Source organism: Neolamprologus multifasciatus, chromosome 4, assembly GCF_963576455.1.
Source record: "Neolamprologus multifasciatus chromosome 4, fNeoMul1.2, whole genome shotgun sequence".
Taxonomy (NCBI): domain Eukaryota; kingdom Metazoa; phylum Chordata; class Actinopteri; order Cichliformes; family Cichlidae; genus Neolamprologus; species Neolamprologus multifasciatus.
The window spans coordinates 8,488,243-8,516,009 of NC_140442.1; the positions used below are offsets into that span (position 1 = coordinate 8,488,243).

General features: G+C 38.9%; 2 protein-coding genes across 2 annotated transcripts; both read right to left on the reverse strand.

Moving 5' to 3' along the window:
* Positions 1-2,694: 2,694 nt before the first annotated feature.
* rab5c (RAB5C, member RAS oncogene family) lies at positions 2,695-13,198 on the reverse strand. Its single transcript, XM_085156068.1, has 6 exons — positions 13,097-13,198; positions 7,677-8,013; positions 5,752-5,903; positions 5,407-5,529; positions 5,209-5,302; positions 2,695-4,184 (listed from the first exon to the last, which is right to left on the reverse strand). Exons 2-6 carry the CDS (start codon positions 7,840-7,842, stop codon positions 4,057-4,059), a joined length of 663 nt encoding a protein of 220 aa, XP_085012194.1. The 5' UTR covers positions 7,843-8,013; positions 13,097-13,198; the 3' UTR covers positions 2,695-4,056.
* On the reverse strand, positions 13,102-27,321 carry kcnh4a (potassium voltage-gated channel, subfamily H (eag-related), member 4a). Its single transcript, XM_085156045.1, has 16 exons — positions 27,204-27,321; positions 22,787-23,020; positions 22,494-22,625; positions 22,233-22,366; positions 21,554-21,806; positions 20,495-20,652; positions 19,816-20,023; positions 19,230-19,424; positions 18,942-19,141; positions 17,822-18,071; positions 17,500-17,714; positions 17,290-17,328; positions 16,493-16,848; positions 16,328-16,407; positions 16,110-16,183; positions 13,102-15,911 (listed from the first exon to the last, which is right to left on the reverse strand). Exons 1-16 carry the CDS (start codon positions 27,277-27,279, stop codon positions 14,955-14,957), a joined length of 3,561 nt encoding a protein of 1,186 aa, XP_085012171.1. The 5' UTR covers positions 27,280-27,321; the 3' UTR covers positions 13,102-14,954.
* Between the last annotated feature and the right edge of the window lie 446 nt (positions 27,322-27,767).

Genomic DNA, 27,767 nt, shown 5'->3' on the forward strand with positions numbered 1-27,767 from the left:
AGGAATAATTAAACTGAATAGCTCCACACATCCAAATTCAGGATTAAATATCCCTTTTTATACATGTCCTCTTTTAGGCATGTCAGCAAAACAGCTGCCACAGACAGCAACTGACCTCAAGTGTGTATGCATGTTAGTTTCCACAATGTGAAAATGTGATTTAACAATAAATAATAACAATAAAAACAGGTTGTAGCCAGAGATCCAAATCCCCCTTGGGGTTGTGTCAGGAAGGATATTTGGCATAAAACTCAAATCACACGACCCCTTAAGTAGCTTTTATACATCATGTCTTGATGATGGAATTCTTCACTGCGCAAATTAACGCGCTGTGCAAATTGAAGAGAATGGCAACCTCAACATCGAAGTTTACCGGAAGCCCACACACACGGACCAGTACCTCCTCTTTGACTCCCATCACCCTCTGGAACACAAACTTGGAGTAATTAGGACCCTACACCACCACCGGGCAGAACATCATCCCTCTAAGCCTGAAGGGAAAAAGAAGGAACACACACATGTAAAGGAAGCTCTTAAAACATGCGGTTATCCTAATTGGGCGTTTATAAAGTCAGCAAAGATGCACAGAAAAGAAGAACCAGCCAGCTTCAGTTTCAGCTGACTACAGGTTTCCCCAGCCTTATAAATGGTACATTTGCATAAAGACTGAAAGTAGCACCACTGACTAACAGTCAGTTCAGCAATATGTCTGTGAAGGTTCTCAGTCATCCAGGTCATCGTAGTCAAAGGAGCTTGCAAAGAAAAGCGTCTGGACTTCTTTAAGTTACTTGAAGACGTTTCACCTCTCATCCGAGAAGCTTCTTCAGTTCTAAGGTCAAATGGTCATCTGACCTCAGGAATTCGCATGATAAGGTGGGGCCAGGTTTCACAATGAACTCACCCGAAACTCTGGCTGATTGGGACCCACACCCAGTTCCACACCTTAGCTCAGGCGATTAGAGGATCATCAGGGGGTCCTTTTGTCCCTCTGTGGGGGGACACTCCCACTAGGTTTTTATCTGGGACTCTCCACCATTTGACCTTAGAACTGACGAAGCTTCTCGGATGAGAGGTGAAACGTCTTCAAGTAACTTAAAGAAGTCCAGACGCTTTTCTTTGCAAGCTCCTTTGACAACAGTCAGTTCAGTTCCATCATCGTCAATATACAAATTCTCATGATCACTGACCAGTGGCCATGAGTATCATTCACAGACTTGTGAATGACTTGAGTGACTTAGGGAATAAGTAGGGGATTTTTAAAACATCCACGTTTTATTTTTTCAATTTTTTAGCTTTACGCAGGTAAACAAAATTATTTTACAAAACCAAAAACTACCAGGGCCTGATGCTAGCAATCAATTGTGTGTTTTAAATTGTAGTTTTCAACATGTCACACCCTTGTCTCCTGTGCAGTGTCTTTATGGTCAAAAAGCTATTTGTAACGTAGTCATATCTGACCAAAGACATGCTGCCAGTATGTCTAATTTTTCTCCAGATTGTCCTTAGTGTACTTCAGTCTGGCTTGAAGATGTCTCTTATGCAGAAATGGGGGGTTTCTTGGTCTGCTGTCCATTCCTGTGGAGAGGTCTAGTGATTGTCTTCTTTGAGACTACATTTTATCAATTTGGCTAAGTCTTGGCAGTTGTTCTGGGGTCTTTGAAAGTTTTAGTTACTTATTTTGTGTCTTGAACTTATTTTTGTTTTTGGTATGATGCATTCTCAAGCGCCAGCTGGAAATCTTGCTAAAGTTTTTATACTGTATGCAATTTAGAATATTCTCCTCAGTTTTTCCAGGATTTTATAAGTTCTGAGCATTACAGATTTAAAGCAGGTCAATGCAGAGCAGGTGCTATGGGTCATTAAAAAGGTCAGTTTTTCAATAGGCAACTTATAACTTAAAAAAATAATTATGTCCTTGTGTGCAAATAGAAATAATTTATGCCTATAAAGAAAAATAGCCCATTTAGAAATATTACATTGAAAATCCCTTGCTTTGTAAAAGAGCACTTGGGAAGTTTTTGCAAAAAAAGCTTAAAGGCTTATAATTTTGTCCACATCTTTATATAATTATATATTTAAATAGTTTATCTGGAGCTTGTTTGTTTGGATGAGATGCCTACGATTTATGTGTCTAAAATTTCTTCAAACCACTTTGCAACCTTGGTAGGCATAAAGGATTCACCTTTTCACAAAACACCTGGGGGATAACAGGAACAAACAAAAACCTAACAGTAAACCTGTATTTAGCGCTAACTGAACAATTACCTCTCTACTTTACAGATCTCTTCAGATGCACTTAGATTAGCTAAGGGATTATTATACTTGGTATTGTCCAGGAAACTCTAGTCAGCATGTGTTAACAGCCAAGAAAGCAAAGCCAGTTTAAATAGAAATCTAATCTTTAGGAAATCTCAGGATATTTAGACCATAGCCGGGAGAGAAAAGAAACAAGAAAGGAATCTGGAAATATAGAGAGATAGTAAAAGTAATGCCAAAGCCAATTTGTGACCAGCTACAGATAATACATGTCTTTTAAACTCTTGTCAGGCAGTGGGATAAAATCATCTACAAGCCACAACAGTACAACTCATAGCTGCCATTACTAGCAGAAGCTGATGTAGATATATTTTTAAAAATCCAGTGTGATAGTTAATTAGAGAGGACAAAATGATTAAACAGGCATACAAAGAAACATAACCTTACCCTTGTTTATTCATAAAATTACATTTTCCTTCCTCCTCCTTCCCCCCCTCACCTAACAGCAGTGACTGCCGTGCAAGTTCTGTTGTGCTAGTCTTTGATGCCATAACAGGATGATGACAACAGTGTTGAAAAGCAATCCCTCCCTGATGTGCAGAATACAAATAAGGAGAGAGAAAAGAAAAAGGGAGCTGAGGATAACATCTAAATTCACCAAAATGATGAGACAGAACCAGTGCATTTAATACCATAGATCTTCAGAGAAAAATTAAGACATAGAAAAAACAAACAAACAAAAAAGAAAAATCACAACATAATTAAGGTTGACAAAACATCATGTAGAGATCGGGAAGATAATGTTTTGACAAGAACTACTGTTTGATTATAAACTTGAAAAGTCGGATACAAATACAGTCATATGTTTTCAGTACACAATTGTGATTTTGGTCACGAAAACAAATCTTGCTTTATGTATTTGCCATTTTACACAGATGATTCAAAGACATTTCATTAATGCTAAAAATTACACAAGTGACAATGTTATTAAAGTACTATTTACTGTTTATTGTTTAATAACATGGTTGGATGATTGTAAAACCTGAAAGACTAGGCTTTAAAATCATATTGACCAGCTTGTGTCAAAAGGAAACAGAAAAATAATAATAATAAAGATGATTTATTTCAATCTATACAGCTCCATCAAGATGGAATATGTTTCGATTCCTCTTCTCCTGGTAGAAACCTTTTTCCAAAAATCTGACCAGGGACAAGACAGAAACGTGAAGGATGCTGCATGCAACTCTATTTGAGTTTTAATCGTGTCTCAAGACCACGACGGAAAAACTTCAGAAATTTATGGTGCACGGGAAAGAAAGAGGGCAGAATAGAAAGGGTAGGGCTAGTGAGTCTTCTTATACTCCTTCTGGTTGCATTACTTTTTGTAATCCTTTACACAAATACAGAAACAAAAATGAGTGGCGCTAGTAAGTGCCACTGGTAATGACTGAGCTTTGTTTTTTCCTTCTTCCATGAATGGGATGCGTTTTCCCCCCCAAGATGACATCAAGGGTCCATCATCAATCGAGAGGTCATGGATTGGCATGAAACATGATTCTCTATGAGTAAGTTGATTTCTTGATCTGTTGCTTGGTTTGCCAGTTTAAACCATCAGTGGAGTCTGGCAGTTTACTGGCCAGTGGATTTATTTGCCAAACAGTTAATTGGTGCCGTGTTGCTCATAGGGTGGTTGGTCTGACCGTGGTTTGGTTTGACCAATGGGACGTCATTTGACAGCTGGCTAATTTCTGGTTGGGTTGATCGAAGCTTTAGATTGGTTGCATCAGCCGATTCATTGTGCTAGTTGCTGCCCCCGCAGCACTGGCCACTTCTGCCCTGTGGTGCAGCTTCCTGCAGGTCCACGCCACCTCTGGCTCGTCCGCCGGCGCCTGCTGCACCCTGAGGCTCGTTTTTCGGAAGCTTCTTGGCTGTTTTGTGGTACAAAGTACAAAGACTTAATTCCTATACTATAATAACATGACAGTAAGCGTTTTTAAATAACTTAAAAGGAACAAATTCAAACATTATTCCCCTGACATGTAGGGCTTTTTTTCCCAGATAGAATTTTTCTGGTAATGAAATGAAAATGCAACCTGCAGTGTCAGTTTCTTTTACTGAACTACACCTGCAAAGCATGAAAGGTGCCAGACTGTAGAACTAGGCACTTGTTTACCCATGAGAGGCTTACACTTGTAACAGGATGTAAATATTAAAAGGCATCTCTTGTCAGTGAGCATTTCATTTAGTTGGTCGATACTAACAAAAGGCCCACACCATGGTTTAGAGGGGTTTTTTAAGGTGTGTGTGGGGGGTATCATTTCTAAACGAGACGATGCAGTCAAAGGTTTTTTTTCTACTTTGCCCACAACAACTCAAATGCCATCTGGTTCAATAATAATAATTATTATTTATTAGTTATTATGAGAAGGCATAGATGCTGACATCTCCAGAACTGTGCAACTGTGCAACTCTCACAAACAAGTCTAGATTTATAAATAGCACTGTAGGACAGAGGAAAATATCCTAATCTATTTTTGGTGTCAATGTTTCAACAGCAAAAAGCCTTTTTTCCCTCTGAACAGTCCAAACACCAAAGTTATCCAATTTAGTGTAATGCAAACTGAAGAAAATCAGCAAATTCACATTTTACAATCTTCAGCAATTAAATTTAACATTTACGTGGGAAATGACCATCAGTGGTCTTATGCAGTATGTTTTGATGAGGATTTCTGCCCCCCCCCTTTTTTCTTTTCCTTGTATGAAATGATTATTTTGGCCGATGGACTGAGCTGTGCATAAAAATGAAGTCTAACATTTATCATCATTTCTTCACGTCGTTGTAAGAAAATGATTACTTAATCCAGACTTTAGAATTCCTATCATCAGGATGGTTGCTGATTTATTTTCCACTTCAGTACTTAATAAGCTATTATCCCTCTGTCTAACACTTACCTATAGCCATAAAAATCTCATTGACATTCATTGCAGTCTTAGCTGAGGTTTCCATGAAGAGCAAACTGTTGTCATCTGCATATGCTTGTGCTTCCTAAAAAAAGAAAAATGCAAGCAGTATGAATTCACAGTCGTCTGTTAAATAATTGTAGAAGCTTTCACGAGCTTCAGCAATTGATCTCAGAACTTCCTCATTACCTGGAAATCTACAGCTCTCTTGTTTGCCAGGTCTGCTTTGTTTCCTGCAATTGCAATTACAATATTCGGGCTGGCTTGTCGCTGGAGCTCCTTCACCCAGTTCTTTGCACGTGTAAATGTATCCTTTAAAAAAAAGAATGTGCATCATTACATAACGCTATGCTTTTAAAATTTAAATCACTGCTGCAGGTTTTTCATTTTACATTTGACTGGAAAAAAAATAGAAGGCCAAAGATCTGATTGCTGTTAAGCAATCATCAACCCAAGCTAGAAGACAAGGGTCAGCAAACAAATGACGTACGACTTTTGACTGTCCACAGTCCTGTCACAGTGCATGTTACTTACTGTGTTGGTGATATCATAGACCACAATGGCAGCCTGGGCTCCTCTGTAGTACATGGGTGCCAAGCTGTGATACCGTTCTTGTCCAGCAGTGTCCCAGATTTCAAACTTAACTGTTGTATCATCCAAACATACTGTCTGTGTGAGGAAGGCAGCTGGAAAGGAAGTAGAAAGAAATTATTCAATATTTGACAAAGAGGGGGTGTTAAGAGAAAGCAGAAAAGTCATCATCTCTAGGGGTGGACTTTCATATTTAAACTTGGTTTTGTAATCACAATATCATTAAAATGATGAGGGAAATCAGTCATTGAATGAAAAGAAGTTTAAAACTTGCTAATAAATTCAGACTCCAGAGGACATGCCAGCTACGGAGATAAACCTACAACGCAAAAAAAAAAAAACAACAAAATGAAAAAACGAAAAAAAGCTACCAGGTCCATACAACATGCTACGGTTTATGAACAGAGGCAAAGCTCCATTTAATAAGCCAACTGTCACAAGACCGAGAAAACTGAGCACTCACATAGCACATACTTTAAAGCTTTGTAATCTTTGACTAGGCATGCTGCTGACCAACCACAAGTTCGGGAAAAAAAATAAAAAATGCTGACTCGTTTCAAGTCTTTTGGCGAGTGTAAGCACTGAGCTTCCTGTCATTACATCCTATAGCCACATTACTCACAAGCAACCTGATACAGGAAACATGGGGAAAGTTGGTTCTACACAAAGCAAAAGGAAAAACGACCAAAAGAAAAGACAGAACGAATGAACCAACTGTTCAGCACTGATTTAACACAGTTTACTTTTGGCTTTCACCTGATACAAAATTGCAATACAAACAACTTTAATTAAAAGTGAGAAACTGCAATAATACATAAATATTGGATCCAGACATGAGCAGAGAGGTGGTGTAATAAATGTTGCCTCAATAATATTGAGCTAGGTAGATGAAGAACTGAAGAAGAAGCTTTCCCTCACTTTCACTGAACTCAAACTTTGTCATTAAGGTAAGAATGATTTTTCCATGCCTTTGTATTATACAGAAACATCTTTTTGGTCTTGCTAATCACAACATACTTAACAGTTTTTACAAGTGTAAAGAAACTCCATATAAACCCAACATCGAGAAGCATGTGAATGGCTGCAACCCAGGAAACAAATACAGATACTTTGCACCACCTCCTTACATTATATTTGTCAAAAAACTGTTATCAATTAATTTTATTTTTAAAGTCATTAATCGGTATTCATTCTTCAGCTAATCATTTCCTTACTTGCTTACAAATACATGCATTAGTTTGTTTACTTTACTGTATTGAGTATTCAGCACTGGAATTCTAGTAGGAGAGTAAATGTATTAATAACTAAACTCAGTGATTGTTTTTCCAGCTGGACGAATGATTTAGCTTGGGCAAAAGATCCCATAGTGTAGAGAGAAAAACAAACATATTTAGCCATCACCTCAAATACATTTTAATATCATCAAATATACATGTGAGGAGTTTTGGTGGCTCATTTTAGCTGCAAAGAACTGGTTACACGACTCTTCCTGCATAGACTCTAGTAACGGAAAAGATTAAGACCTGCAGGCAAGCAGTTCTCTGAACTAGCAAGGACATGTTTTTCTGCTTGAGCACCTAAGTTTAAAACTTTTTAAGAGTCAGAACGAAAAGAAAAACATTTGTTTAGGATTACGTTTTAAATTTTTTGAAGTTATTTGTAAAGTCTACTTTTACACTGTAGATGAACAATTTCAAACACGCATTAAGAGTCTGCTTACCTGTACATACACACTAGACATATATAGCTTTGATGCTACATATGTCTGTAAGTAAAACAGAAAGTCAAAGAATAATACAATAGACAATTGTGGAAATCAAGCAAGAAAACAAACAAACAAACAAACAAACAAACAAACAAACACTCACCTCCAATGGTGCTCTCCTGGTATTCGTGGAACTGGCCTTTGACAAAGCGCAGCACCAGGCTGGACTTGCCCACTGCCGACTCTCCCAACAGCACTAGCTTAAACTGGCAGATCTTGCTGCTTGCTGCGGTGCCGTTGGTCCGTGCTGGTCCACCTCGCCCTGCCATATTGCAGTGTTGAAAATTGGGAAAAAGAAGGAGGAGCTGGGGGAAGAGGGTGTATGGCTGACTTCAGGCTTGGGCTTACTATAGGGGAGCTGATGAAGTTAAGCAGGACGTAGGAAAGTTTAGGTTGGTTGGCAGATTTACTGGAAGAAGAGGAGGCCTCACCAGTGGGAGCTGCAAAACACAACAAATTTAGTTAAGCTCTACTCCAAACAAAACAGATTTCTACTGAAAACAACCACAGTCATTGTGAAACCTGTGAACACCAGTAGCATCAAATCCCCCCCAAAACAAAATAACTCCTTGTTCCTGCAGGCAGTTTGACATAATAAAGATTATTGAAGTAAGCAGTAACACCTTTTCTTTAACCCAAAATGATTAAACAATTTAAAATCCAAGTTGTTGACACCAAAACTCTCATCACATTGGGCCTCGAGATAAAGAGTTTATAACCTAACTTTATTTACTATAAACAAGAGGTGAAGGAGAGCACTTAGTCTCTGATTTTAAATTGTGTCCTCCAACTTGCTCTCACAGGTTAGGTTATTAAACATTTAAATGGCTGAAGCATGCATTACAGGATGAAATTCTTACTTTTGCTTAATTTTTTTGGCTTAACTACCAGTTAAAGCAACTTGCCTAATGCACAAATATAAATACAATACAACTCAAAGTGTTCCTGTGATTTCAAAAATAGCCACAGCTCAAAGATATAGTCATGCATCATTAATATATTTGTGGCTGTTATCTACATAGAAAAGAATACAAACTCATTAAACGTTAAGCATTGACCACAAAAGAATGCCAGCTATTGGCCAAATTTTGATTTGCAAGGACTGTAAGAACAATAAAAAGAAACCTTTGAAAAAAAACAAACGGGGGGTTGTGGTTAGTTTAATTTGGTACAAAATAAAATCTGTAGCTAATGTGTAAACAGGACACCACCAATTTGTTCCTTTCATTTCGCCTGCTGTTAGTAAGTGAAACCTTGCCTGTGTGTGTGCGTGCGTGCATGTCAGTTGGGTGATACACATGAGGTCAGCCAGCTTCTGCTTGGTCAAAAGACAGGAAACACAACTCAGCTCAAAGCAGGAAGTGAAGATTGCAGAAGACATTTTACTGCTGAGCACATTAAAACCTGGGATAGACTCAGCTTGATCACAGGAATAGCTCAACACAGAAGCATGATGAACAATCAAGTATGAGGACTCTTCCTTAAAGACAGGGGGATGCTCAAGAATGAGGGAAAATCAAGAGGCGGCATCATGGCTAATGATTTGGTTGTGCCACCTCCACCCCTGCCTGTTGCTGAGCTATGCTTAATCTTTAGCATGTGACTGTAGATCATGGCTTTGTCAATGAAATATTAAGAAAAGGCATGTTTTATTTGACAGTGAATCACCCAAGCTACAGTCAGTCAACAGACTAACTTGTCTCCAACACATTTCCATTATGTTTTTGGAGGAACTGGTTTAATTTAGCATTTGCAGATATAAGGAGCTATTGAAAAAAAATACACCAGTTCCTTTACAGTTTTCTGTTACACAAACAAAAACGATGGCCATAACACACAGGCATGACATGTGTTATGGTAAAATAAATATTTTCCAATTACATTAAAGCATTCAAGTCAGTTAACTCTTACATGGGATTACAGCTGTATACATGTACAGTAGATCTCTCTAGCAGTACACTAAAGTTTACGCTGGGCTCCTTAACTAGTAGATCGGCTCTGTTTCACAGCCTAACAGAGAAAGGAAATCCTTTATAGCACAGCAGAGTTGGACAAGTCAGTCTGTACTCATAAGATTAACATTCCTCACTCGGCGAATGAGTTGTTTCTTCCTCTTTTTTCTTTCTTTCTTTTTCTTTTTAAAACAGAAGAATTAAGTTAATTCTTCTGTTCTTAGGAATAAACTACATAGTAATAGATAAACCGTACTGGTACTTTCCCATGATACTGGGAAATTAAGACCTATTCAACCACCATTCCTTAAGAAAATTATTTTCTACTATTTATAGTATTTAATATTTAATACTGAATTTCAACTTTTGACGATGACAAAAGCACTGCATTCGTAAATAAAACACACACGAGTTAGGCATCTTTTGGTAGCAAAAATTCATCTTCAACCAAGGACCATGACGTAGTTTTGTTTTGTTTTGTTTTGTTTTTTTTAATAAAAAGAGAATATATAAATGGGAAAACAAAGTACTAAAAATTGAATTCTATCCACAAAGCCTAGCTGCTGGATTGATGATTTAGTAATGACTGAGAGCCACAACAGTAACATCAAAGCTGGAAGCAGCTGACAGGCTTGCAATCAGAGACTCTTTGTTACACGGATAGAGACTTTCACACATCTTAAGCAGCATCTGACGGATGCTGTGATGGCATCCCTAATGAGTACTGCAAACCTCCACAGGGAAGTGGGTCAGGGAAAGAGAGACAGTGGGACATAGGTCAGAGGGGGAGGAGAAAGGCAGGAAAAAACAACAGACGAGAGGGAGAGGCTGTGAAATATTTATTGTGGCCCCCTGTATGTTCTGCTGCTGGCATAATATCCAAGAACTTAGTAGTGATTGCGGTTTATTCCAATCTAAATTGGAGAATGCATGCACAAATTAAATACGTTTAATCACTCAAAGAAGCAATGAAAACATTTTTTTAATTGCTTTTGCTCCGTGAACAAAATCTAAGTATCGTTAAACATTAGTTATACTGAAAAATTAAGCAGAAAGATCAGGTTACCAGCTGCTATGATCAGTTTCCAAGTGTTCTTGTGACTGCTAGATTTGAAGATTTTGTATTGTTGTACTAGTGCGTAATCAAGGCTCTTCTTATGCAGAAAACAAGCTGTCACCTAACACCACTTCTCCAAAAGACCATATTTGCAGAAGGAAAATAACAGGATTAATTCTCCATACCTGGTCACACAATTAAAAATGACATTCTGTAATTAATAAATTTTGGTTTGCCTGGACAGTATGATGTTTCCTTAAACTTCAGACTAGTGTTAGAAAAACAAAATCACTTTCACATCCAATTTATAAACTAGATTAACAACCTGCGACCAAAACACTGAAATTACGAAGGCTAGCAGAGACATGTGCAGTTCACCTTATTTGAAGGGTGGGGTCATGGAAGAAATGGTATCTGATGAGGGGCTGCATGACCATACTTTTGTCTTAGCTCATAATTCCATCTGCTTGTGCAGATGGCTGTGTCCAAATTTGCATGTACACATGAGCATATATTAAAGGCCTATCTATTGCCGCCAAAGGTGATAGTTTGTCCTAGGTTGTAAACAAAGATTGAAAAGCAGCACCATTCTTGGGAAATCGAAAGAAACAGGAAATGTTCTGAATCCAAGATAGGTACAAAGAATTGGTTTGGCATTGTGATTTTAGATGGGAATGTGGTGACACAATACAGGAAAAGCAAACAGCACAGTCATCACAAGCATCGCTGGCACTTTCCCCCCCATTGTGATGAATGAGTGAATTAGCATTAGTCAGAGGCCAGATCTTCAGATACTAAAATTTAGCAATAACAAAAAAGAAAGCTCTCTTTATTTCTAACTGAAATGAAAAATACAATCATGTCTGTATGGATGGTCAGATGGATCCCAAACTGAGACCTTTCATCTCATCAAACTGTTTAAAACAGACTTTGTCCACTTTATGACTTCAAGTAATTTTAAGTGAATTATTAAATAATGGGATTTGGTATTTGATCCTTTACACAGATTTACTCAAAAATTGAGTCCAGTTGATTGAGCAACACTTAGTAGATCCAGCTGTCCGTTTAACTACAACAACTTACAACTTTAAAGGCAATGCCAAAACATAGCACCCAAATGTATTGCATACTAGTGTTAAACTAATTTGCAGTCCTTATTTTAGGGCTGGGTTGTCAAAAAGAGTGGCTGTTTAAGAAGGACAAGGTCCACATGCCATAAACATGAGAGCTCAGGCAAGCAACTGTAAATCACATCTTTATCTCAAAGACCAAGCTCTGTTACCTGTATTAAGCCATAAACATAAGCTGTGAAGATACACAGCATACAAAAAAAAGTATTTGCTGTTAAATGCAAGAAGACACGTGTAGGCACATAACAACCCCAACGTTGCAATATGCGGATGTTACACCACAAAGTCAGCAGTAATGACATTTTAATGATGAGAAGGCACTGCCATAAATACAACTTCAGAGGTAAGCTAGAGACTATGTACGCACATTTACTCTGTCACACAATGTGATGCACAAATGCAGCTGATAATAAAAAGCACCAGATTGTGAAAAGAGATTACAGCTGCCTTGATAGTACATCTAATTTAGAGAACATAAGACGACTATGATGTGCCTCGACTGAGCCTAGACCTCGCACATAAGTCCAGTTATTAGACACTTAATATGTTATGTTCCTGCCACCGGTTAAGTTAGTTAATCTACAACTAATATTTCAAAGTAAGTGAGAAGTTTTGCTCGGTCGATGCCGGGTTAAGCACAATGATAAGGCAACTTAAACTGTAAAGCTTAGGCTTGCTTCAAAACAATCGATAAAATAACTATCAAACAACAATGCACCTGTCTTGGCTAAAACGGTACGTTACACTTAGGTGCGATACGGAACCGCTATCATAAACGTAGACGACACAACTGCAACTTGTGAGTTCCACTAAACACTTGGCTAACAAAATGAACGCTGACTACACAACGTGAAAGAATCAACCTTGTTGCTTACTTAGCAGTAGCACCCATTTGCTAGCCTAAACTGACAAAGAAAACAAAAGCTATGTTCTTGGCAAGGAAACTTGACTTCTGATAGCATTAGCTGTGTTAGCAGCTACGGCCAAAAGTCGAAAGCGTCATTAGGCAACTTTCCTTTTCTCGGCCCAGTGTCGTCAGCTGTCTGACGTTTGAGAAACTCCGGGACGTCTTATTGCGTCCACTTGCTTGCATGAAACGATGTCACATTTTTCTAAGCTACCGCAGGGCTCTGCTGTGGCATTATTATTATTATTTTTCAATAATTATAATGTTTGTCCCACAAGGCAGCTCGTAGCTTCCCTCGATCCAGTCTGATAAGGCATTTCGGTTGAGCCCGGACTTTGCTGACATGCTAAGCAGAAAAAAATAATAATAACAAAATAGATCAAACTACAGTAAACAGTTTGTCGACAAAATAATCCAACACACGTTCAGTATTGCTCTTCACTAACATGACTCTTAATTTCAAGTTGTTTTACTTACATTACTTTTTCTTCCTTCGCTGGTCTCATCGGCAGCAGCTGCCTTCTTCTTCTTCTTCTTGGGCTCCGGCCTTCCCTTCCGGTTAGCAATTTTTCCGGGAACCTCCCACTTTTTGTCAGTGGCTTTCTGACCAATGAGGACAGCGGGTTACGCTAGAACCCTCCAGTCTGCAGCACGACATTTTTATCAAGGTTTTATTATATCTAGTCATAAATAACATCTAAAATTATCTTAATTTGAATATAATTATATTATAATGATATGGTGTTTATGAAAATTATGTATAATGACAATAAAACTTGTGCTTTTCAAATGGCGTGAAAATTTGTAACAAATTTTGTTTAGCATAATATTTTTAATAAGCTTGGGATACAATCTGCTTTCATAAAGAATTATCCTTTTTTAATTTTTACTAATATTTTAATGATCCTTGTGATGTCTCCAATGTCGAACAGTAAATTTTGATCTTCATCTTCCTTTGGCTTCTTCATTTAGGGGTCTCCACATCATCTGCCGCCATTTAACCCTATCCCTAGCATCTTCCTCTGTCACACTAATCCTCTGCATATCTTTCTTCACAGCATGAGTCTTCTCCAGTGGGCTTCCTGTTCTCCTCCTGCCTGGCACCTCAGTGTTTGTCCAGTATATCCACTATCCTCTTCTACATATGTCCAAAACATGCTTGCCTCTTTAACTTTGTATCCAAGCCACTTAATCTAAGCTGTCATTCTGATATACTCATTTCTAATTTTGTCCGTCCTGGTTACAACCCAATGAATATCTTAGCATCTTCAGTTCTGCCACCCCCGGCTCAACCTCATGCTTTTTTGTAAGTGCCACCATCTCCAAACACTAACATCTTGTAAATGTTTCCTTTCACCTTTGTTGCTATCCTTCTGTCACAAATCACCTGCCACTCATTTCCACCCACTCTAACCTGCCTACTCATTTTTCTTCACCTCTAATGGGCAGTGTTTGTTGCTTTAGATTGTTAAACTCACCAACTTTCACTATCTCATCTCCTTGCATCTTCACATGTTGAAAATGAAAGATGAATTAATAGCGAAAGAATGGCCTTCTTTGCTTTGACCGATGACACAAAATCTTACATGCCCCTCAGTATATTATTAATTTCAGAATTGTTGCTAAATGCTAAAGAGTCACATGGACATAAATATATCTGCCACGATACTACCAATGAATAAAAATATCAAGGTTTTTCAGCAGTCTGTTGAAAATGTCATTGCTATATGCCAGGCTGATTGGACCAAGATTGGTCAAATATGATTTACATGTTTCAGGAATATGTTACATCATTCTACAGGTCAAAAGCTTGGTTGTGGCTCCAAAAGGCCATATCTCATGAAATGCCAGTCTTGTGTTTGTTGTAGTAACGACATATCACCACTCAGGGGTGCTGCCCGTTCACTTGTGGCTTCTAAGCCAAACCTGGAAACATTTTGTGGCTGAATACAGCAGTGACAATTCACGTGATAGAAAAAAATTAAAAATAAATAAAATGAATAACTAGCCAAACAATTTTGCATTGAATGGTTGAGTGAGAGTGTATGGTCTGCAAAATAAGATTGCTTCAGCTATGATCTATGCAGACCATGACATAATCTCAACCAGAATTCACAAACATTATTAATGCCATATAAAAACACAAGAACCATCAGTGGAAAAAAAAAAAAGTTTATTCTGTAGTGGCAGTTGGATTCCAATAGTTGATTGAAAACTTGCCTAAATAACAATTTATTAATTTCAAACTTCACACCAGATTTCTTGGTAAGGTACTCTAAACATTATGTCAGCTTTGTTATTTACTCGCTGATAGCACAACTAGATAGGAATGTCATCAGTATGGCCTTTCTTTCATATCAAGAATGCTGTCTCCTGTGGAATGAGACTCCATGGTCTCTGTCCTCTCTTTATAAAGTGAAGCTTTACTGTCCATGTTTGGTACTTGCTCCATCAGAGAATTTGCCAGGTCCTGTGTTTGGTGGACAGGACTGGATCCTACCGGATCATTCTGTCTGGAGCCTTCGACAGTACCTCGCTGGTCTTCGTATCCCGTGTATATCAAAGTGTGGGCTCTTGATGGCGTCAAAGAGCTAAAGGCAGTGTGATACTGTGGTTGGGCTGAAGGAGTGGTGGATAAATGTATAGGTGTCTGGGATTTGGTCTGATTATGTAAAGAATCCGAGTTGGTTTGAACACTTAGGGGTGGCTGGGAGTAGCCACAGTTTACTGTAGAACATAAGGAGTGGGTGCTGCTTATCGTGTGGGTTTTTGCACTACTAACCACGTGTGAGGCCTGACAACTTAATGGGTAGCCACTGAAGGCAGAACTGATGCCCAGGAGCGATGGACCTCCATGGGCACGAGAGAAGGTCATGTAAGGAGACCCTGGAGATGTTCTGGGTGTTTGGAAAGGGCTAGAGAAGCACTGAAGCCTCTGAGTTGTGTCTCTGTCAGAGCAGACCAGGTGTGAACAGGATGGTATTGTGCTTGACGAGTACAGCAAGCCGGAACTGGTGCATTGGGAGGGTATTCCACTGGAGTGCCATATATTTCTAGCAGGATGGCTAATCATTTCATGAACAGGTGGTAACCCAGTGGAGATATTTAAAGGGACATCCGGTTGCCAGTGGCTAGAAGTTGTCACACTTGGGTTGGGGAGCACCTGAGTGCCACATGAACATGTGGAAGCTGGAGAGTTATTGTGGAGCATTGTCATATGAGAATGCAGAAAATGTATTATGTCACGGAGTTCCTTGGCAAGGTTGGAAACATCTTGGTTTAAGTTGTTTACCTGAAAGAATGAGAAATAATGACTGTTTATTCAAAACTGTTAACTGTTTATTTGTAACTGCTATCATGTTAAGTTGATATGAATTCAAGCATTAACTGATTAGATTTATTTGGTCAAAGGTAAAGGTTACTGTGTCCTCACAAAACACATTTGGGCATATTTCAGGGAGCAGCACTTTTGCCTAATAAGGGAACATACCTCTTTGCTTAGTTTGCTGACGCTCTGTCTCACTTCTTCTGTCTCAAGAAACAGGCTACAGATGTGTAACCGATCTGAAAAAGGATTTTTTTTTTTTAAAAAACGTGAGAAACTCATCTAATCTGTCCCGACTTTGGGTTATATTTAATGTCTATTCCTGAATAGAAAGGCTTATATTTACAATTTCTCATTAATCATGCAGTTTTCAGACACTTTACCTGCAACATTAGCCTTTGCCTCGCTCTGTTCCATATTAAACTGAAATGTGTGATCATTATCCTCAATTCCATCCACGACCCTGACAGTAAGACAAATGGGTGTTATATTAATTTAATTATATGCAAACAGATTAATATTTGACCAAAGGAAAATGAATAGGTCACCTGGGGCTGAGGTTCAGAGGACTAATACAAGAACCGGATGGCATGAGTTTGGCAGGCCGATAGTTCAAGTCTAGGTCACTGGTAAGACTGGGTAAAGGAGATGGCGAGAGCTCCTCACTGAAAAAAGGTTGTGGGGAAGGACTACAACCCCTGCTTCCCTGAGCAGGTGATCGGCAGAGCTGCAGTGCGCAGATGTGCCGGAGCTCCTCGCCTAGCAACGCGCTGAGGCAGGGTTGATGGACAGGGCTGCCCATACTCTGTAGTAGAGGCAGTCTCTGGTGCTGAGAGTATTTTACGTGGTCTGTATGTTTTGCATCAGCTCCCTGAATGATATAGGGTAGTTTATGATCCATAAACTGAGGAGAAAAAAGATGGAAAACTCAATGAAGCTGATTGCAAAGATTTGTGCATGCTTTTTGTTTGGGTAATAGATTTGTTTGCTACAAAAATTCTTAGTCTAGTGATTTTGATAGTGTCAGAAATACTTCTTTTGTAGGATAGTTTTAATTAAACTTAGTGTTTGTCTTGATGACTGGAGTGTAGAAACCATATATAGTACATGCTGTTTGCTTCATTTCTCTCTGTTACCTAGCAGCAACTGGAGCATTATTATCTCAGCTATATATATAAAAAAAAGGCATTTTAAGAGTTTTTATAGCTACATGACATTTATCAAGAGTTCTAAGTTTTCAAATGCAATGCAAGCCGGACTAATCCCTTAAGCTAAGACAGATTTAACTGATGGCTGTATCAAGCATGTCAAGGCTAAATTAATCATCCTAATGAGGCAGACATACCTGAGACTGCCTGGGTGTCAGCTGAAACCGTGTTACTCCCTAAAGGCATGGAAGTGAAAATGAACAAAGCATTACACTCACACTGTAAACTGAACATGTAAAGTGTTCCATATAGCACAGGTATGTTTGTACACCATATTCTGAATTGTGGTGCATTTGAATGTGTCTCATTCTCAGTTTTATTCCATTGCTTCAAAGTAAATGTCTTACATCAGCTTCACTGCCTTCTCTCAAGTTGTAGGTGAGATTGTGGTGGATGTCCAAGCTGAACCGACTGCTATACTCTGGATAAAGCCCCAGGACCTCCCTCAAAGCCCTGACACTGATGTACTGCAAGTCGCAGTATGTCAGTGCCTTCACATCTGCATTGGTCTTGATCACCTTATCATGCTCTGGTAGGTCAGCCCCTATGAGGTCGCCTTTGCCTGTAGGGATTGTCACATAAACATGGTATGTGTAATATGTCAATACACAGCTAATATGTAGAGAAATCTGCATGAGATTAACATTAAAACACTGGGTGCACACTGACCCAGGATCGCTAGGACCATGCCATCTTTCAGAACCTCCAGGGAACCGGAGCACACAAAGTAATTAGCTTGTAGGGCATCTCCTTGGCGGATAAGATATTCCCCTGGTGCACAGAAGGAAGTTTTGATGTGGAGGGAGAGGGAGCGCAGACACCCTCTGCTGGCTCGCTCAAACACAGGCAGCTGCAGTATGTCTTTGTTCAGATGCATGGTAATGTCAGCTCGCAGTTCATCTGGGAAGTCATGTAACAGCTAAGAGCGAGGACACGATAAAAATAAGAACCGCTATTTAATAGTTAACCACCGTTCGGTACTTAAATGCATATAGAGCAAGACACAAATTACCCTCTTTTTTAAGTACTTGTAATTATCAGCTCATTGTTCACCCAGATATTCTTCTCACAGAAACAAAACTCCACTGCCTTCTTGTCTTGCTACATTTCGGCTTGATAAAACTGGAATATTGCAGTACTGCATTTACGTGTTTCCTGCAAAGTCTGCCCCTCCTCTTGTAGTCAAAAATCACCAGGTACTCTCCTTTTAAAACACTTCAATCTTTTTGTTTTAGACAATTACTTAGAGATATTTGACTATGCAATAGTGCTACTAAGAAGCCTACACATATGGTATGGTTAACCACTCCTAAATTAAACAAATAAAAAAAAGGGCAGACTGTGTTTTTAAAGACATGATAATGCTGCCAGCATGTTCTCAGAAACCAGTGGCTCTCTCTGTTACCTTCAACACTGAATTAATTATCTGAGGATACTGATGGTTGGGGGTGTTAATGAGTGCTCTCTCTATTTCAGCTCCAACCCTTGTAATTACAGGAACTTCTCCTAGATAGGCTCTGGCAGTATGCTGAAATTCTATTTGCAAAAAAGGACTATCTACTTAAAGAACTGGAATAAGACTCCAGAGAATCTGAGGTGCCCCATATTTTAAGAATGGCATTTCTGAGTGTAGAATAACCAATATCCAAAGAGAATAGACATATTCTTCAGCTACATATTAAAAATGATGCATTCTGCCAGGAAAAATAACTTATTATGTCCAAGCAAATATTTTTTCCTAAACACAAAGAGCCAGGAGAACACGGCTAAAGTGTGATTCTTTACCCACCTCATTGGTGTTGATTCCATTGTTGACAGACCAGGTGGCCTGAAAGTACTCCAACATCCTTTGCTTGAGCTGTTGAGGTAGCCGATGCACACGGATGAAGTCCTTGAGATCCTTCATGCGGGTGTGGTAGAGGGAGCGACGTGAGTACATGCGCTGGATGATGGCAGTCACGTTGCCAAAGACTACTGCATGCATCAGGGCTGGAGGTGACAGAGGCAGAAATATGGGGCCATTCTTGAAACATTTTTCATATAGTTGGGAATTTCCTGCCATGTCCTTTAAGCTCACCTCCCATCAGCATAATACAGATGGAGAAGATTTTCTCTGCATCTGTATTGGCGCACACATTCCCAAAACCGACACTTGTGAGGCTGCTGAGGGTGAAATAGAGAGAAGCAATGTAGGCGCTAGGCAAGGATGGACCACCCACGGTGCTGTTGATGTACGGCGTCTCCAGACGTTTTCCCAGCTCCTGAAGCCAACCTGGTGGAAGAGGTGAGAAGGTTGTTACGTAGGTCTATCTGAGTGATTAAACTAATGATAGAATAATGTTTTATTTTTTTGTTATTCTTTTTTAATGGATGAACTTTTCTGCTGTCGTAGGTGATATAATACACGATATAATATAGAATGACATAATGTGTTACTGGTGATATAATGCAATCATTTCTTGACCTACACTTCCTCTGAGGAAACAAGCTAGGGGATGAAATGATGCTGAAGCATTCAAGCATTAGCAGAGATGTGCAGCACTGACACGGCGATGTTGCCAAAAAAAACCCACCTAATTTGTCTCAGTAAAGCAAACGAGTGAGGGAGAATATTATACTTTTAACTGTGTGGGACTATTCAAACAAAACTGCAGTGTCCTCACCTATGTCCCAGGTTACTGGGTCACTGCTTTCTATCTCCTTGCGTCCAATGATATACCAGACACAAGCCATCCAATGAGCAAGCAGTGCAAACACAGACATGAGCAGGGTCAGGACTACAGCGCTGTACTGAGAATATCGATCCAGTTTTTGTAACAGCCGTAGCAAGCGCAGCAGACGGACTGTTTTCAACAGGTGCACCAATGAAGTCTGGAAAAGGAGTGGAAAAGTACAACATCAAAGATGCAGATTAGTTTATTTAGTAGTTTTGCCGTTCAAGGATCTGCATGAGTGTGTTTAACTTGTGACACATCCCCACTTCTCTGTTAGTACCATCAAATACAATCAAAGTTAGAACAGCGTAATAGCTGGAGAGTTTGCAGCGGACATCGAGCAAAACAAAAATACAGTTAGGGAGATGACTTTGTGCGTCAGCTGAGGTTGCCTTTGGCAAACTAAGACTAATCCATGAGAAGTACTAGTGTCGAAGCAAGCAGACTAACAAGAATGTTCAGTGAAGGGCATGAATGTAGAAGGATAATCATCTCCACTCTCTTCTCTGGGGGAAATAGCACTATAGCATTACTCACTATAGGCTTAAAGTTAGTCCATTTAAAGACACTGGAAAGTATAAAACAAAGGTCATTTTAGATTTTCACGTATCTGGAATAAAAGTCTTACCACTGTAATGTTGAAAGCATAGAGAAGGTCAAAGGGGAGTGCTGCAATCAGATCTACAAAGAACCAGGTAGTGCAATAATGGAGCCAGATGGATCGGGTGTCGTACACCACCTGACCTGACTGACTCACAAAGGTGGTACGGAAATTCAGGAGAATATCTGAAAAGGAACAGTAAAGTAAAAAACAAAAGTGAAAGATGACAAACCAGAATAAAGAAAACAAGATTTCACTAGAGTCATAGCCGGGGCAGTTAATATATAAAATAATATACATTACAACAATATAGCTCAAGAAGACAGTGGGATATTAGGATACAAAGCCTTATTTCGGCAAATAATTAAATAGTGCTAATTAAAGTTGCACAGATTCTATGAGTAAGGGGAGGGGGGGGGGGGGTTGCAGCCCAACACTGTTAAACAAAGAAACATATCAAGCTGCATGTTGCGAGGACAAATAGAATTTGCAGCACAAGAAGCACAAAGCAGTTAATGCAAGGTTTCTCTGGCAATAAACCCAACTCTCTTTTGTACCCTGAAAAGGCGACTGTTTGTTTAATTTCAGTACGACTGAACTGAGGATGAGTTTAAATGAAAGAAAAAAAGGAAAAACGTGTTACCAGGTGAGCTAATTTTGTGATGTACCCAGACAAACTTGTTGAGACACAGGAAGTCAGCGAGCCTCGTGGCACATGTGCTATCGCACATTCTTTGGAGGAAAAATGGGACGACGTGAGAGAAATCTAATTATGATTTCTAACCTAGGGCAACGAAGACAGCCTGAGTGGGTGAGAAAAAGTAGGAGGTAGTCGTGTGTTAGCCATTGCCAGGGAAACTACTGCAGCTGCACTGGGGAATATGTTTCTTCATTTAAACTTAACATTGTTGTCTCTTCATAATGTAAGTAACATGTAGAAGAGACTAGTAGCTTGCAGAGTAGAACCTCTTAGAAAAACATTTCCATTTGTTTAAGGTTTTGAGTATTTCAATTTTACCTAAAAAAAAATATTAAAGGTTATACTACTGCATCCTTATTTTTTCAATAAATTCAAATATATTATACCAAGAATGAAGAGCATCTCTACAGCAATGTCACTGCCTATGGTACTGCGGCTGACAAGTGGCCGATGGTCACCGCCCTCATCATGGCTGACAAAGCAGACGTTGTAAGGCACTGTGACTGCGACATAGAAAGTTGCCAGAAGGATTAACCAGTCCCACAGAGCCTTGAACATGCTGTAGTGCAGCAGGATAAAGCGGGACCTCTTCACAGCTGCCACCTTGTACTCGGGCAGGGACGGTTTCTGGAACACACTCTGAAAAGATAACAAGTCATTCAGCTTTAGACTTCAAATCAGCACTGCTTTGATATCCTTGCTTGGTGGCATAGTGATGACACAGATGGAGAGAGTAAGCTAATTTTACAAGCCTGCAAATCTCAAGTGCCCGGACTGTGTTTGCAAGTACTTTAATTCTTGAAGGGCACTAAAAGTATGACACATCATCATCATCATCATCATCATCATCATCATCACAGCTGTTTGAATAGGGCCAACTGCCCCTATCTGGTACACAAAGTACGTACCTTGGCACTAAATGCAAAACTCACCTGACTCAGGGTTACCTGATTATTAGCATATAAAGGACCGCTTTGTTGTTGAGTGTAAATGTTTAGCTAGTAAAAGTGCAAAACGGTGCTTTAGTTTTATGTATTTATTTCTAAGCCAGTGGTTTGCTCTCACATTGGGCAACTTCTTCTTGTTCCTCTTGGTGAACAGCCTGTTCAAGTGGTGTAGAATGGTCCTCCCCCTCTCTCTACTTTGAAAAAAGTTTGAATGTCCACTTTTTCTTCTCTGGTCAGCAGCCTCTAACATTCCTGTAAGGAAAATAATACGCACTAAATAAAATTGTGTGTAAATTATGCCAAAAAATGCACATTAAATGACACAAAAAAATAAGTGCTTTTGTTAAAAACTAAAGAAACGCAAGCAGCCAGGCCTCACCGTCTCTTTGAGTACAGCGATGTTTTTTCCCATGTGATTCGCTGACATCTTTGAAGGATAACAGGAACAGCACAACCTCACCTTTCTCATTTTTAATTGGTACAATATCCAGGAGGCACCAGAATTGATTTCCTGGGAGTATTAAAAATGTTATTACAGAGACATTACCTCGTCAGACACTTAATTCACCAAAATGATGATTAGATCTCTAATACTGATGAAATAACTTTTTTTTTTTTGTTGCCGAGCTCAAGTCATTCTCGTTTGTGACCGTGAGTGTCTGTGATTCTTACCATTTTTCCTATAAAAACAGACTTCTCCTTGGTACTCCTGCTGGCCTTCCAGGGCTTTGTCTACCTGTTGAATCACATTTTCACTGGTCTCAGCCCCGTGAAGGAAACGACACGTGCAGGTTTTCTGCATCACCTCTGTTCGAACAAAGCCGGTTAACTCACAAAAGCCATCGGAGCAGTAGACAATGGGGTATCCACAGCTCCCCTGAGTATTTCCCAGGAGGAAGTTACAGTCTGTGAGGAAAATAAAAAGATCAAAAATCAGGTAAAGTTATTGTGTGACCTGGAGAAACAGACATGGCGAACCGAACAGTAGGAAGTGCATAGATGTATCCAAAGTATATAGCTGCAGTTCTGAAAGAAAACATTTAAATGTGTCAATTATAATGTTTTTAACATAATTTTTTAAATACAAGTTCTCTTGAAGCACAAAAAGTAACTTTTCCTAAGTGAGTCATTCTTTGTATTTTCAGCTCAGAACCCTGAAGTTGGCAGTTATCTACTGTACATCAAAGAGAGCTTTGAAGTTTGCTGCTGGTGAGCATTAAGTCCAAGAATATATGCAGAGTGCCAGCTGGTCCCAGGACCTCAGTGAGGCTCTGGTTCTAAATCATTTTCAATCATTAGACATTGCACTGATGAATATTTTCCAAAATGTTTTGTCCTGTTAACCAAAAATTTCAGTTACATTTCCACCAAACTATGCGGAATTGGTGGAGTTCATTTAAACTGATTGATTTCCTGGCATGGACCCAGCACAATTTATGAGCAAAGTTTAGGTTAGGGTTTTTGGGAATGCTATCCAGAAGCTTAATGTTAGCCTACTTTATCAATTCCAAAGTCAATTTTGTGTGCAAACATCTTTTCAAACCTCTAATTGTTGATTTGAGGTGAAGTTAAAGTCCTCCTTTTTTATTTTTCCATTCACTTCACAATGAGTCAGGGTGGCTGTAGCTCAAGAGGTAGAGCGGGTCAACTACTGGTTGGAAGGTTGGTGGTTTAATCCCTTGCTGCTCCAGTCTGTATGCTAAATATACTTGGGAAAGATACTAACCCCAAGTCGAAGGTGTGTGAATGAGGGATAAAGTGCTGTATAAAGTGTGTTGAGTGCTCTGGGAGAGCAGAAAAGTACTATATAAGAATCAGCCACTGACAATGTGAATGGAAAACAGCCCCATAGTAAGATGCTGCCACCACCCTGCTTGACAGACTGTACATTACATCTTTACTCCACCAACAAAAGCTCTTATCATTGTTGCCAAATAATCAATAATTAATAATTAAATAACAGTGTAAGAATAGCTTTTCTTTGTGTATCACCTGTCAAAAAGGTGGAAAATAGAATAGCTTACCCAACTTGCCCAGTTCCTTAAGTTACAAACTGATATATAGAAATAAACTGTTTGGGGTGATGCAGTTTAGACTCTATTGTAAAGGGACGCAACAACCAGATGTCTTCATCATTCAATGACTAATGGAAGTGTGCTTTCAGTTGTCCAACCCATCAATATTTAGACAAATAGACTGAGCACACTGACATGTCATCTTTTATTTGTTCATTCAAACACACTTTGATGCAAGCAAATTTAATTCCCCCAAAGTTCTTTGTTTGCTTATGTAGCGAAGCACTCCAATGATGATATAGCTGCAAGGACAACACCAAGCACCTGTACTGCGGCCAGATATAATGAGGCTGATGCTTTGTGTTCTCTCTACAGCTTGGAAAGTAAACAGAGACTGATAATAGCAGTTTATTCAGATGCATGCTGTCATACGGTATTGTATTTTAAATGATTTTTTCAACCACAAAATAATTGCCAGCATCACTAAAGGGTGCTAACAAAGTGTTACCTCCAGAAGAACACATGTGCAATTAGTGAAGGTGTTTTTATTTATTTGATTTTTTCACCTGAAGTGTGTGCACTTAATCTCATAAGAAGCTAAATTAAGATCTTCCTGCGCCTATGTTGCCATGGCAATTTGTGCAGGAAAAAAAATGGTAATGTTCCAACAGTAACCTCACTCTGAAAAACGCATTTAATAGATTTGACTAAGTCCACTTGCTCAAAGGGGACCTGCTACGATGATCTCCTGCACCACATTTGTATTTTTGGACATTATTGGACTAGCTGTGCATGATTTACAGTTGAAATAACCTTAATTTATCTTATATTGGTGCAAGCCCGCAGTCTTAAAGCTACTCTGACTTTCTTTTGACTAGCCACCCCTCACAAACAAAAGGTTTGAATAGCAATTGGGTCAACATGCCATGACCAGGTTAACGCCGACAGTCATCAAACCTCAAAATGATGTGAATCACTGCAAAAACATTGTTAAAATGCAAGCATTTGTTGATTCAGATGCATTTAGTATTGCTAACTATCCACATCAGAACGTGGGGAGGAGAAAACTGCAATTTCAGGACAAAAACAAACACATGTTTGATAGACTCCTTTTGCTTCTACAGGCTACAATGCACATATATCTAATGAATATTATTCTGAAAGCTTTAAAATTGTCAATTAAGATCAGTACCCTGTATAAGTTGTGAGTGACTAGATGAAAAAATCAACTTTTCCTGCTTTCACAGGTTGACTGAACCACACCTCAAATTATATTTGATTGGCTCTCTGTCTCTTGCATATGCAGTAATTCATCTAAATTAATCTCTCTGCTCTCATGTCAGGATCATACTGCCTATATTCAGTCACCCTCACAGTATGTGATCCAACACTTTCAAATCAATTAGCACATATTTTTCAACTATTCCTGGATTCCTGCGGCGTTATGCTGAAGCCACCTCTTGTCAGTTGATCTTTTTACATCCTACTCAGTGACTTGATCAGTCCACCGACGCACGACTCACATACAGAGGCACTGTGGCTGCCAGATAATGAAAACATGTTTGCTGCCCAGATATGTGTAAATCCAATTCTATATCTGCTTTCTGCGGATGTGAAGGTGAGGGCAAAAAACCTCAGACAACAGATGGAGAATTTTCAATGGCGAGAGAAACGCAACGTCTGACCTGTGCACCACTTTTCTTGTTTTCTGAAAAATATATATATATATTGTTGATGTATTTCTTTTTTTTTTTTCACTAAATCTGATGTAGAGTAAAACTGACATGCTTGGATACTTGATGTAAGATGTAACTTTCCATGCCTGGTATTGTTCATATGTGTTTGAGTGGGTGTAACCAGGTGGATCTGTTCCAAATGCCAAGGTAATAAGATTTTTCTTTCTGTATATTAAGTGTTATAGTGTGAGAATGTTGTTTCATTTCTTTACTTCTGAGGCCTAACAAGCAGGAAGAAAAGCCACTTATTACCCAGAAACAACAATATTCTATGTGCTGTAGAGTGCGACTGTTAATCTGCCTCTTCATCTCATGCTAAGTTACATAAGACTGGAAAAATAATTGTGCTTTCTTAGTAATCCAAGCACATGTAAATATTAGCTTTACATTGCATTAGTTTCGCATAATGAGCAAAAATCAAATCATGTCAAGCGCTTGGTGCATAAGCTACATTTTCATTTGAAACTTTAATAGCTGTAATTAAATGCTAAAAAGTAATATGTTTTATTAGAGCTGGTATTTAATCAGGATTAATTATTCAGCAAAGTCTAGTGTTTAAATCCAGTAGTGTTTTCACAGTTATTAGCATCATTCTGTAACTGCCGCACATAGTTATTTAATTAACGACACAGTGCTGAGCCGGTCTTATAATAAACAATAGATTTTCAGTAACATTTTAAAAAGCTCATATATTTTTATTATTTATTATTTATTGATTTTTCCTTCTTTTTTGGTAGATTTCAAACTGAAAGAAAGATGCCAGACTTTAGCTCTACAACTTTAATGTTGCTCATGAATAATTTGATTTGCCTTTTTTTTTTTTTTTGCTGTTGAGAAAGACCTTGACATTATTCTCAACAGGGAAATATTCTAACAAGCAACACATCATCTCAACAAGTGTCTCTTCAGCTCTAACATATTAAATGGGATCTCACTACTGTTAGACATATTGATTGACAGCAGTGTTTATCAGCGCTTGTCACAGTCCTAAACTGGGTTACAGAAATGCCAAAGGCAAAAATCCTAAACGCAAGCTGGGAAAGCTTCATCTTTAAAATCGATTGACCTTTTGCAGCCAACATGTTTCATATATAAATGTATTATATACCATTTCTTTCAATATAAGTAATACACATTTTAAGAAGAACACATACTGATCAAAATCTGCGGGCACTAGCAGTTTGATTTGTCCAACAATATAAGTCGTAGATTCCGAATACTTGGTCTGCAGGTTAATCGATGTACTATTCATGTATATTCATCAGAAATGTAATTATCAGCATTATTTTAAAAAATCTGCATTAATGCAAAGTGATCCCCTCTCCCCAAAATACTTACGAGTTCCATCAAAGTGGTTGGCAATGGTGTCCAAGAAGGTATTTTGTGGAGCAAGGAGGCCCTTCATCACAGGCATCTTTCACCAGAAAAAAAAAAAGGTCGCAGAGTCCTAGTTTCAATTAGTTTGTCACCATTCCCTATAGAAGACCCGAATTAGACTTTCAACACCGCTTCTTGAGTTTTCTTCTAACTCTTCAGTGGAGTGGAAGTTTTATATATTCTATATTGAGTGGATAAAACTACTGAAATGTATCACAGAGTTTTCCATTTCTTCTTTGAAGGAAAATTCAGAGGTTTTCCGTGCTAAAGCTCTAAAGCTGAGTCAGAAGTATTCAGGTTCAGTTGTGCATCGCTCTGTGCTCAGCACTGCTCCAGTATCACAGCAAAGTCTCAGCTGCTCCTCAGTCAGTGTAACTCCACTCTCCATGAATCTTGCCACTGAGTCCCCAGCCTCTCTCGCTCCCTCCCTCCCCGTCTCTCTCGCTCCCTCTCTCTCATAGAAAAAAGCTTGAACCATCCCCCGTTCTATCCAATTTATGAAATATCTCTTGCCTTCACTTTCTT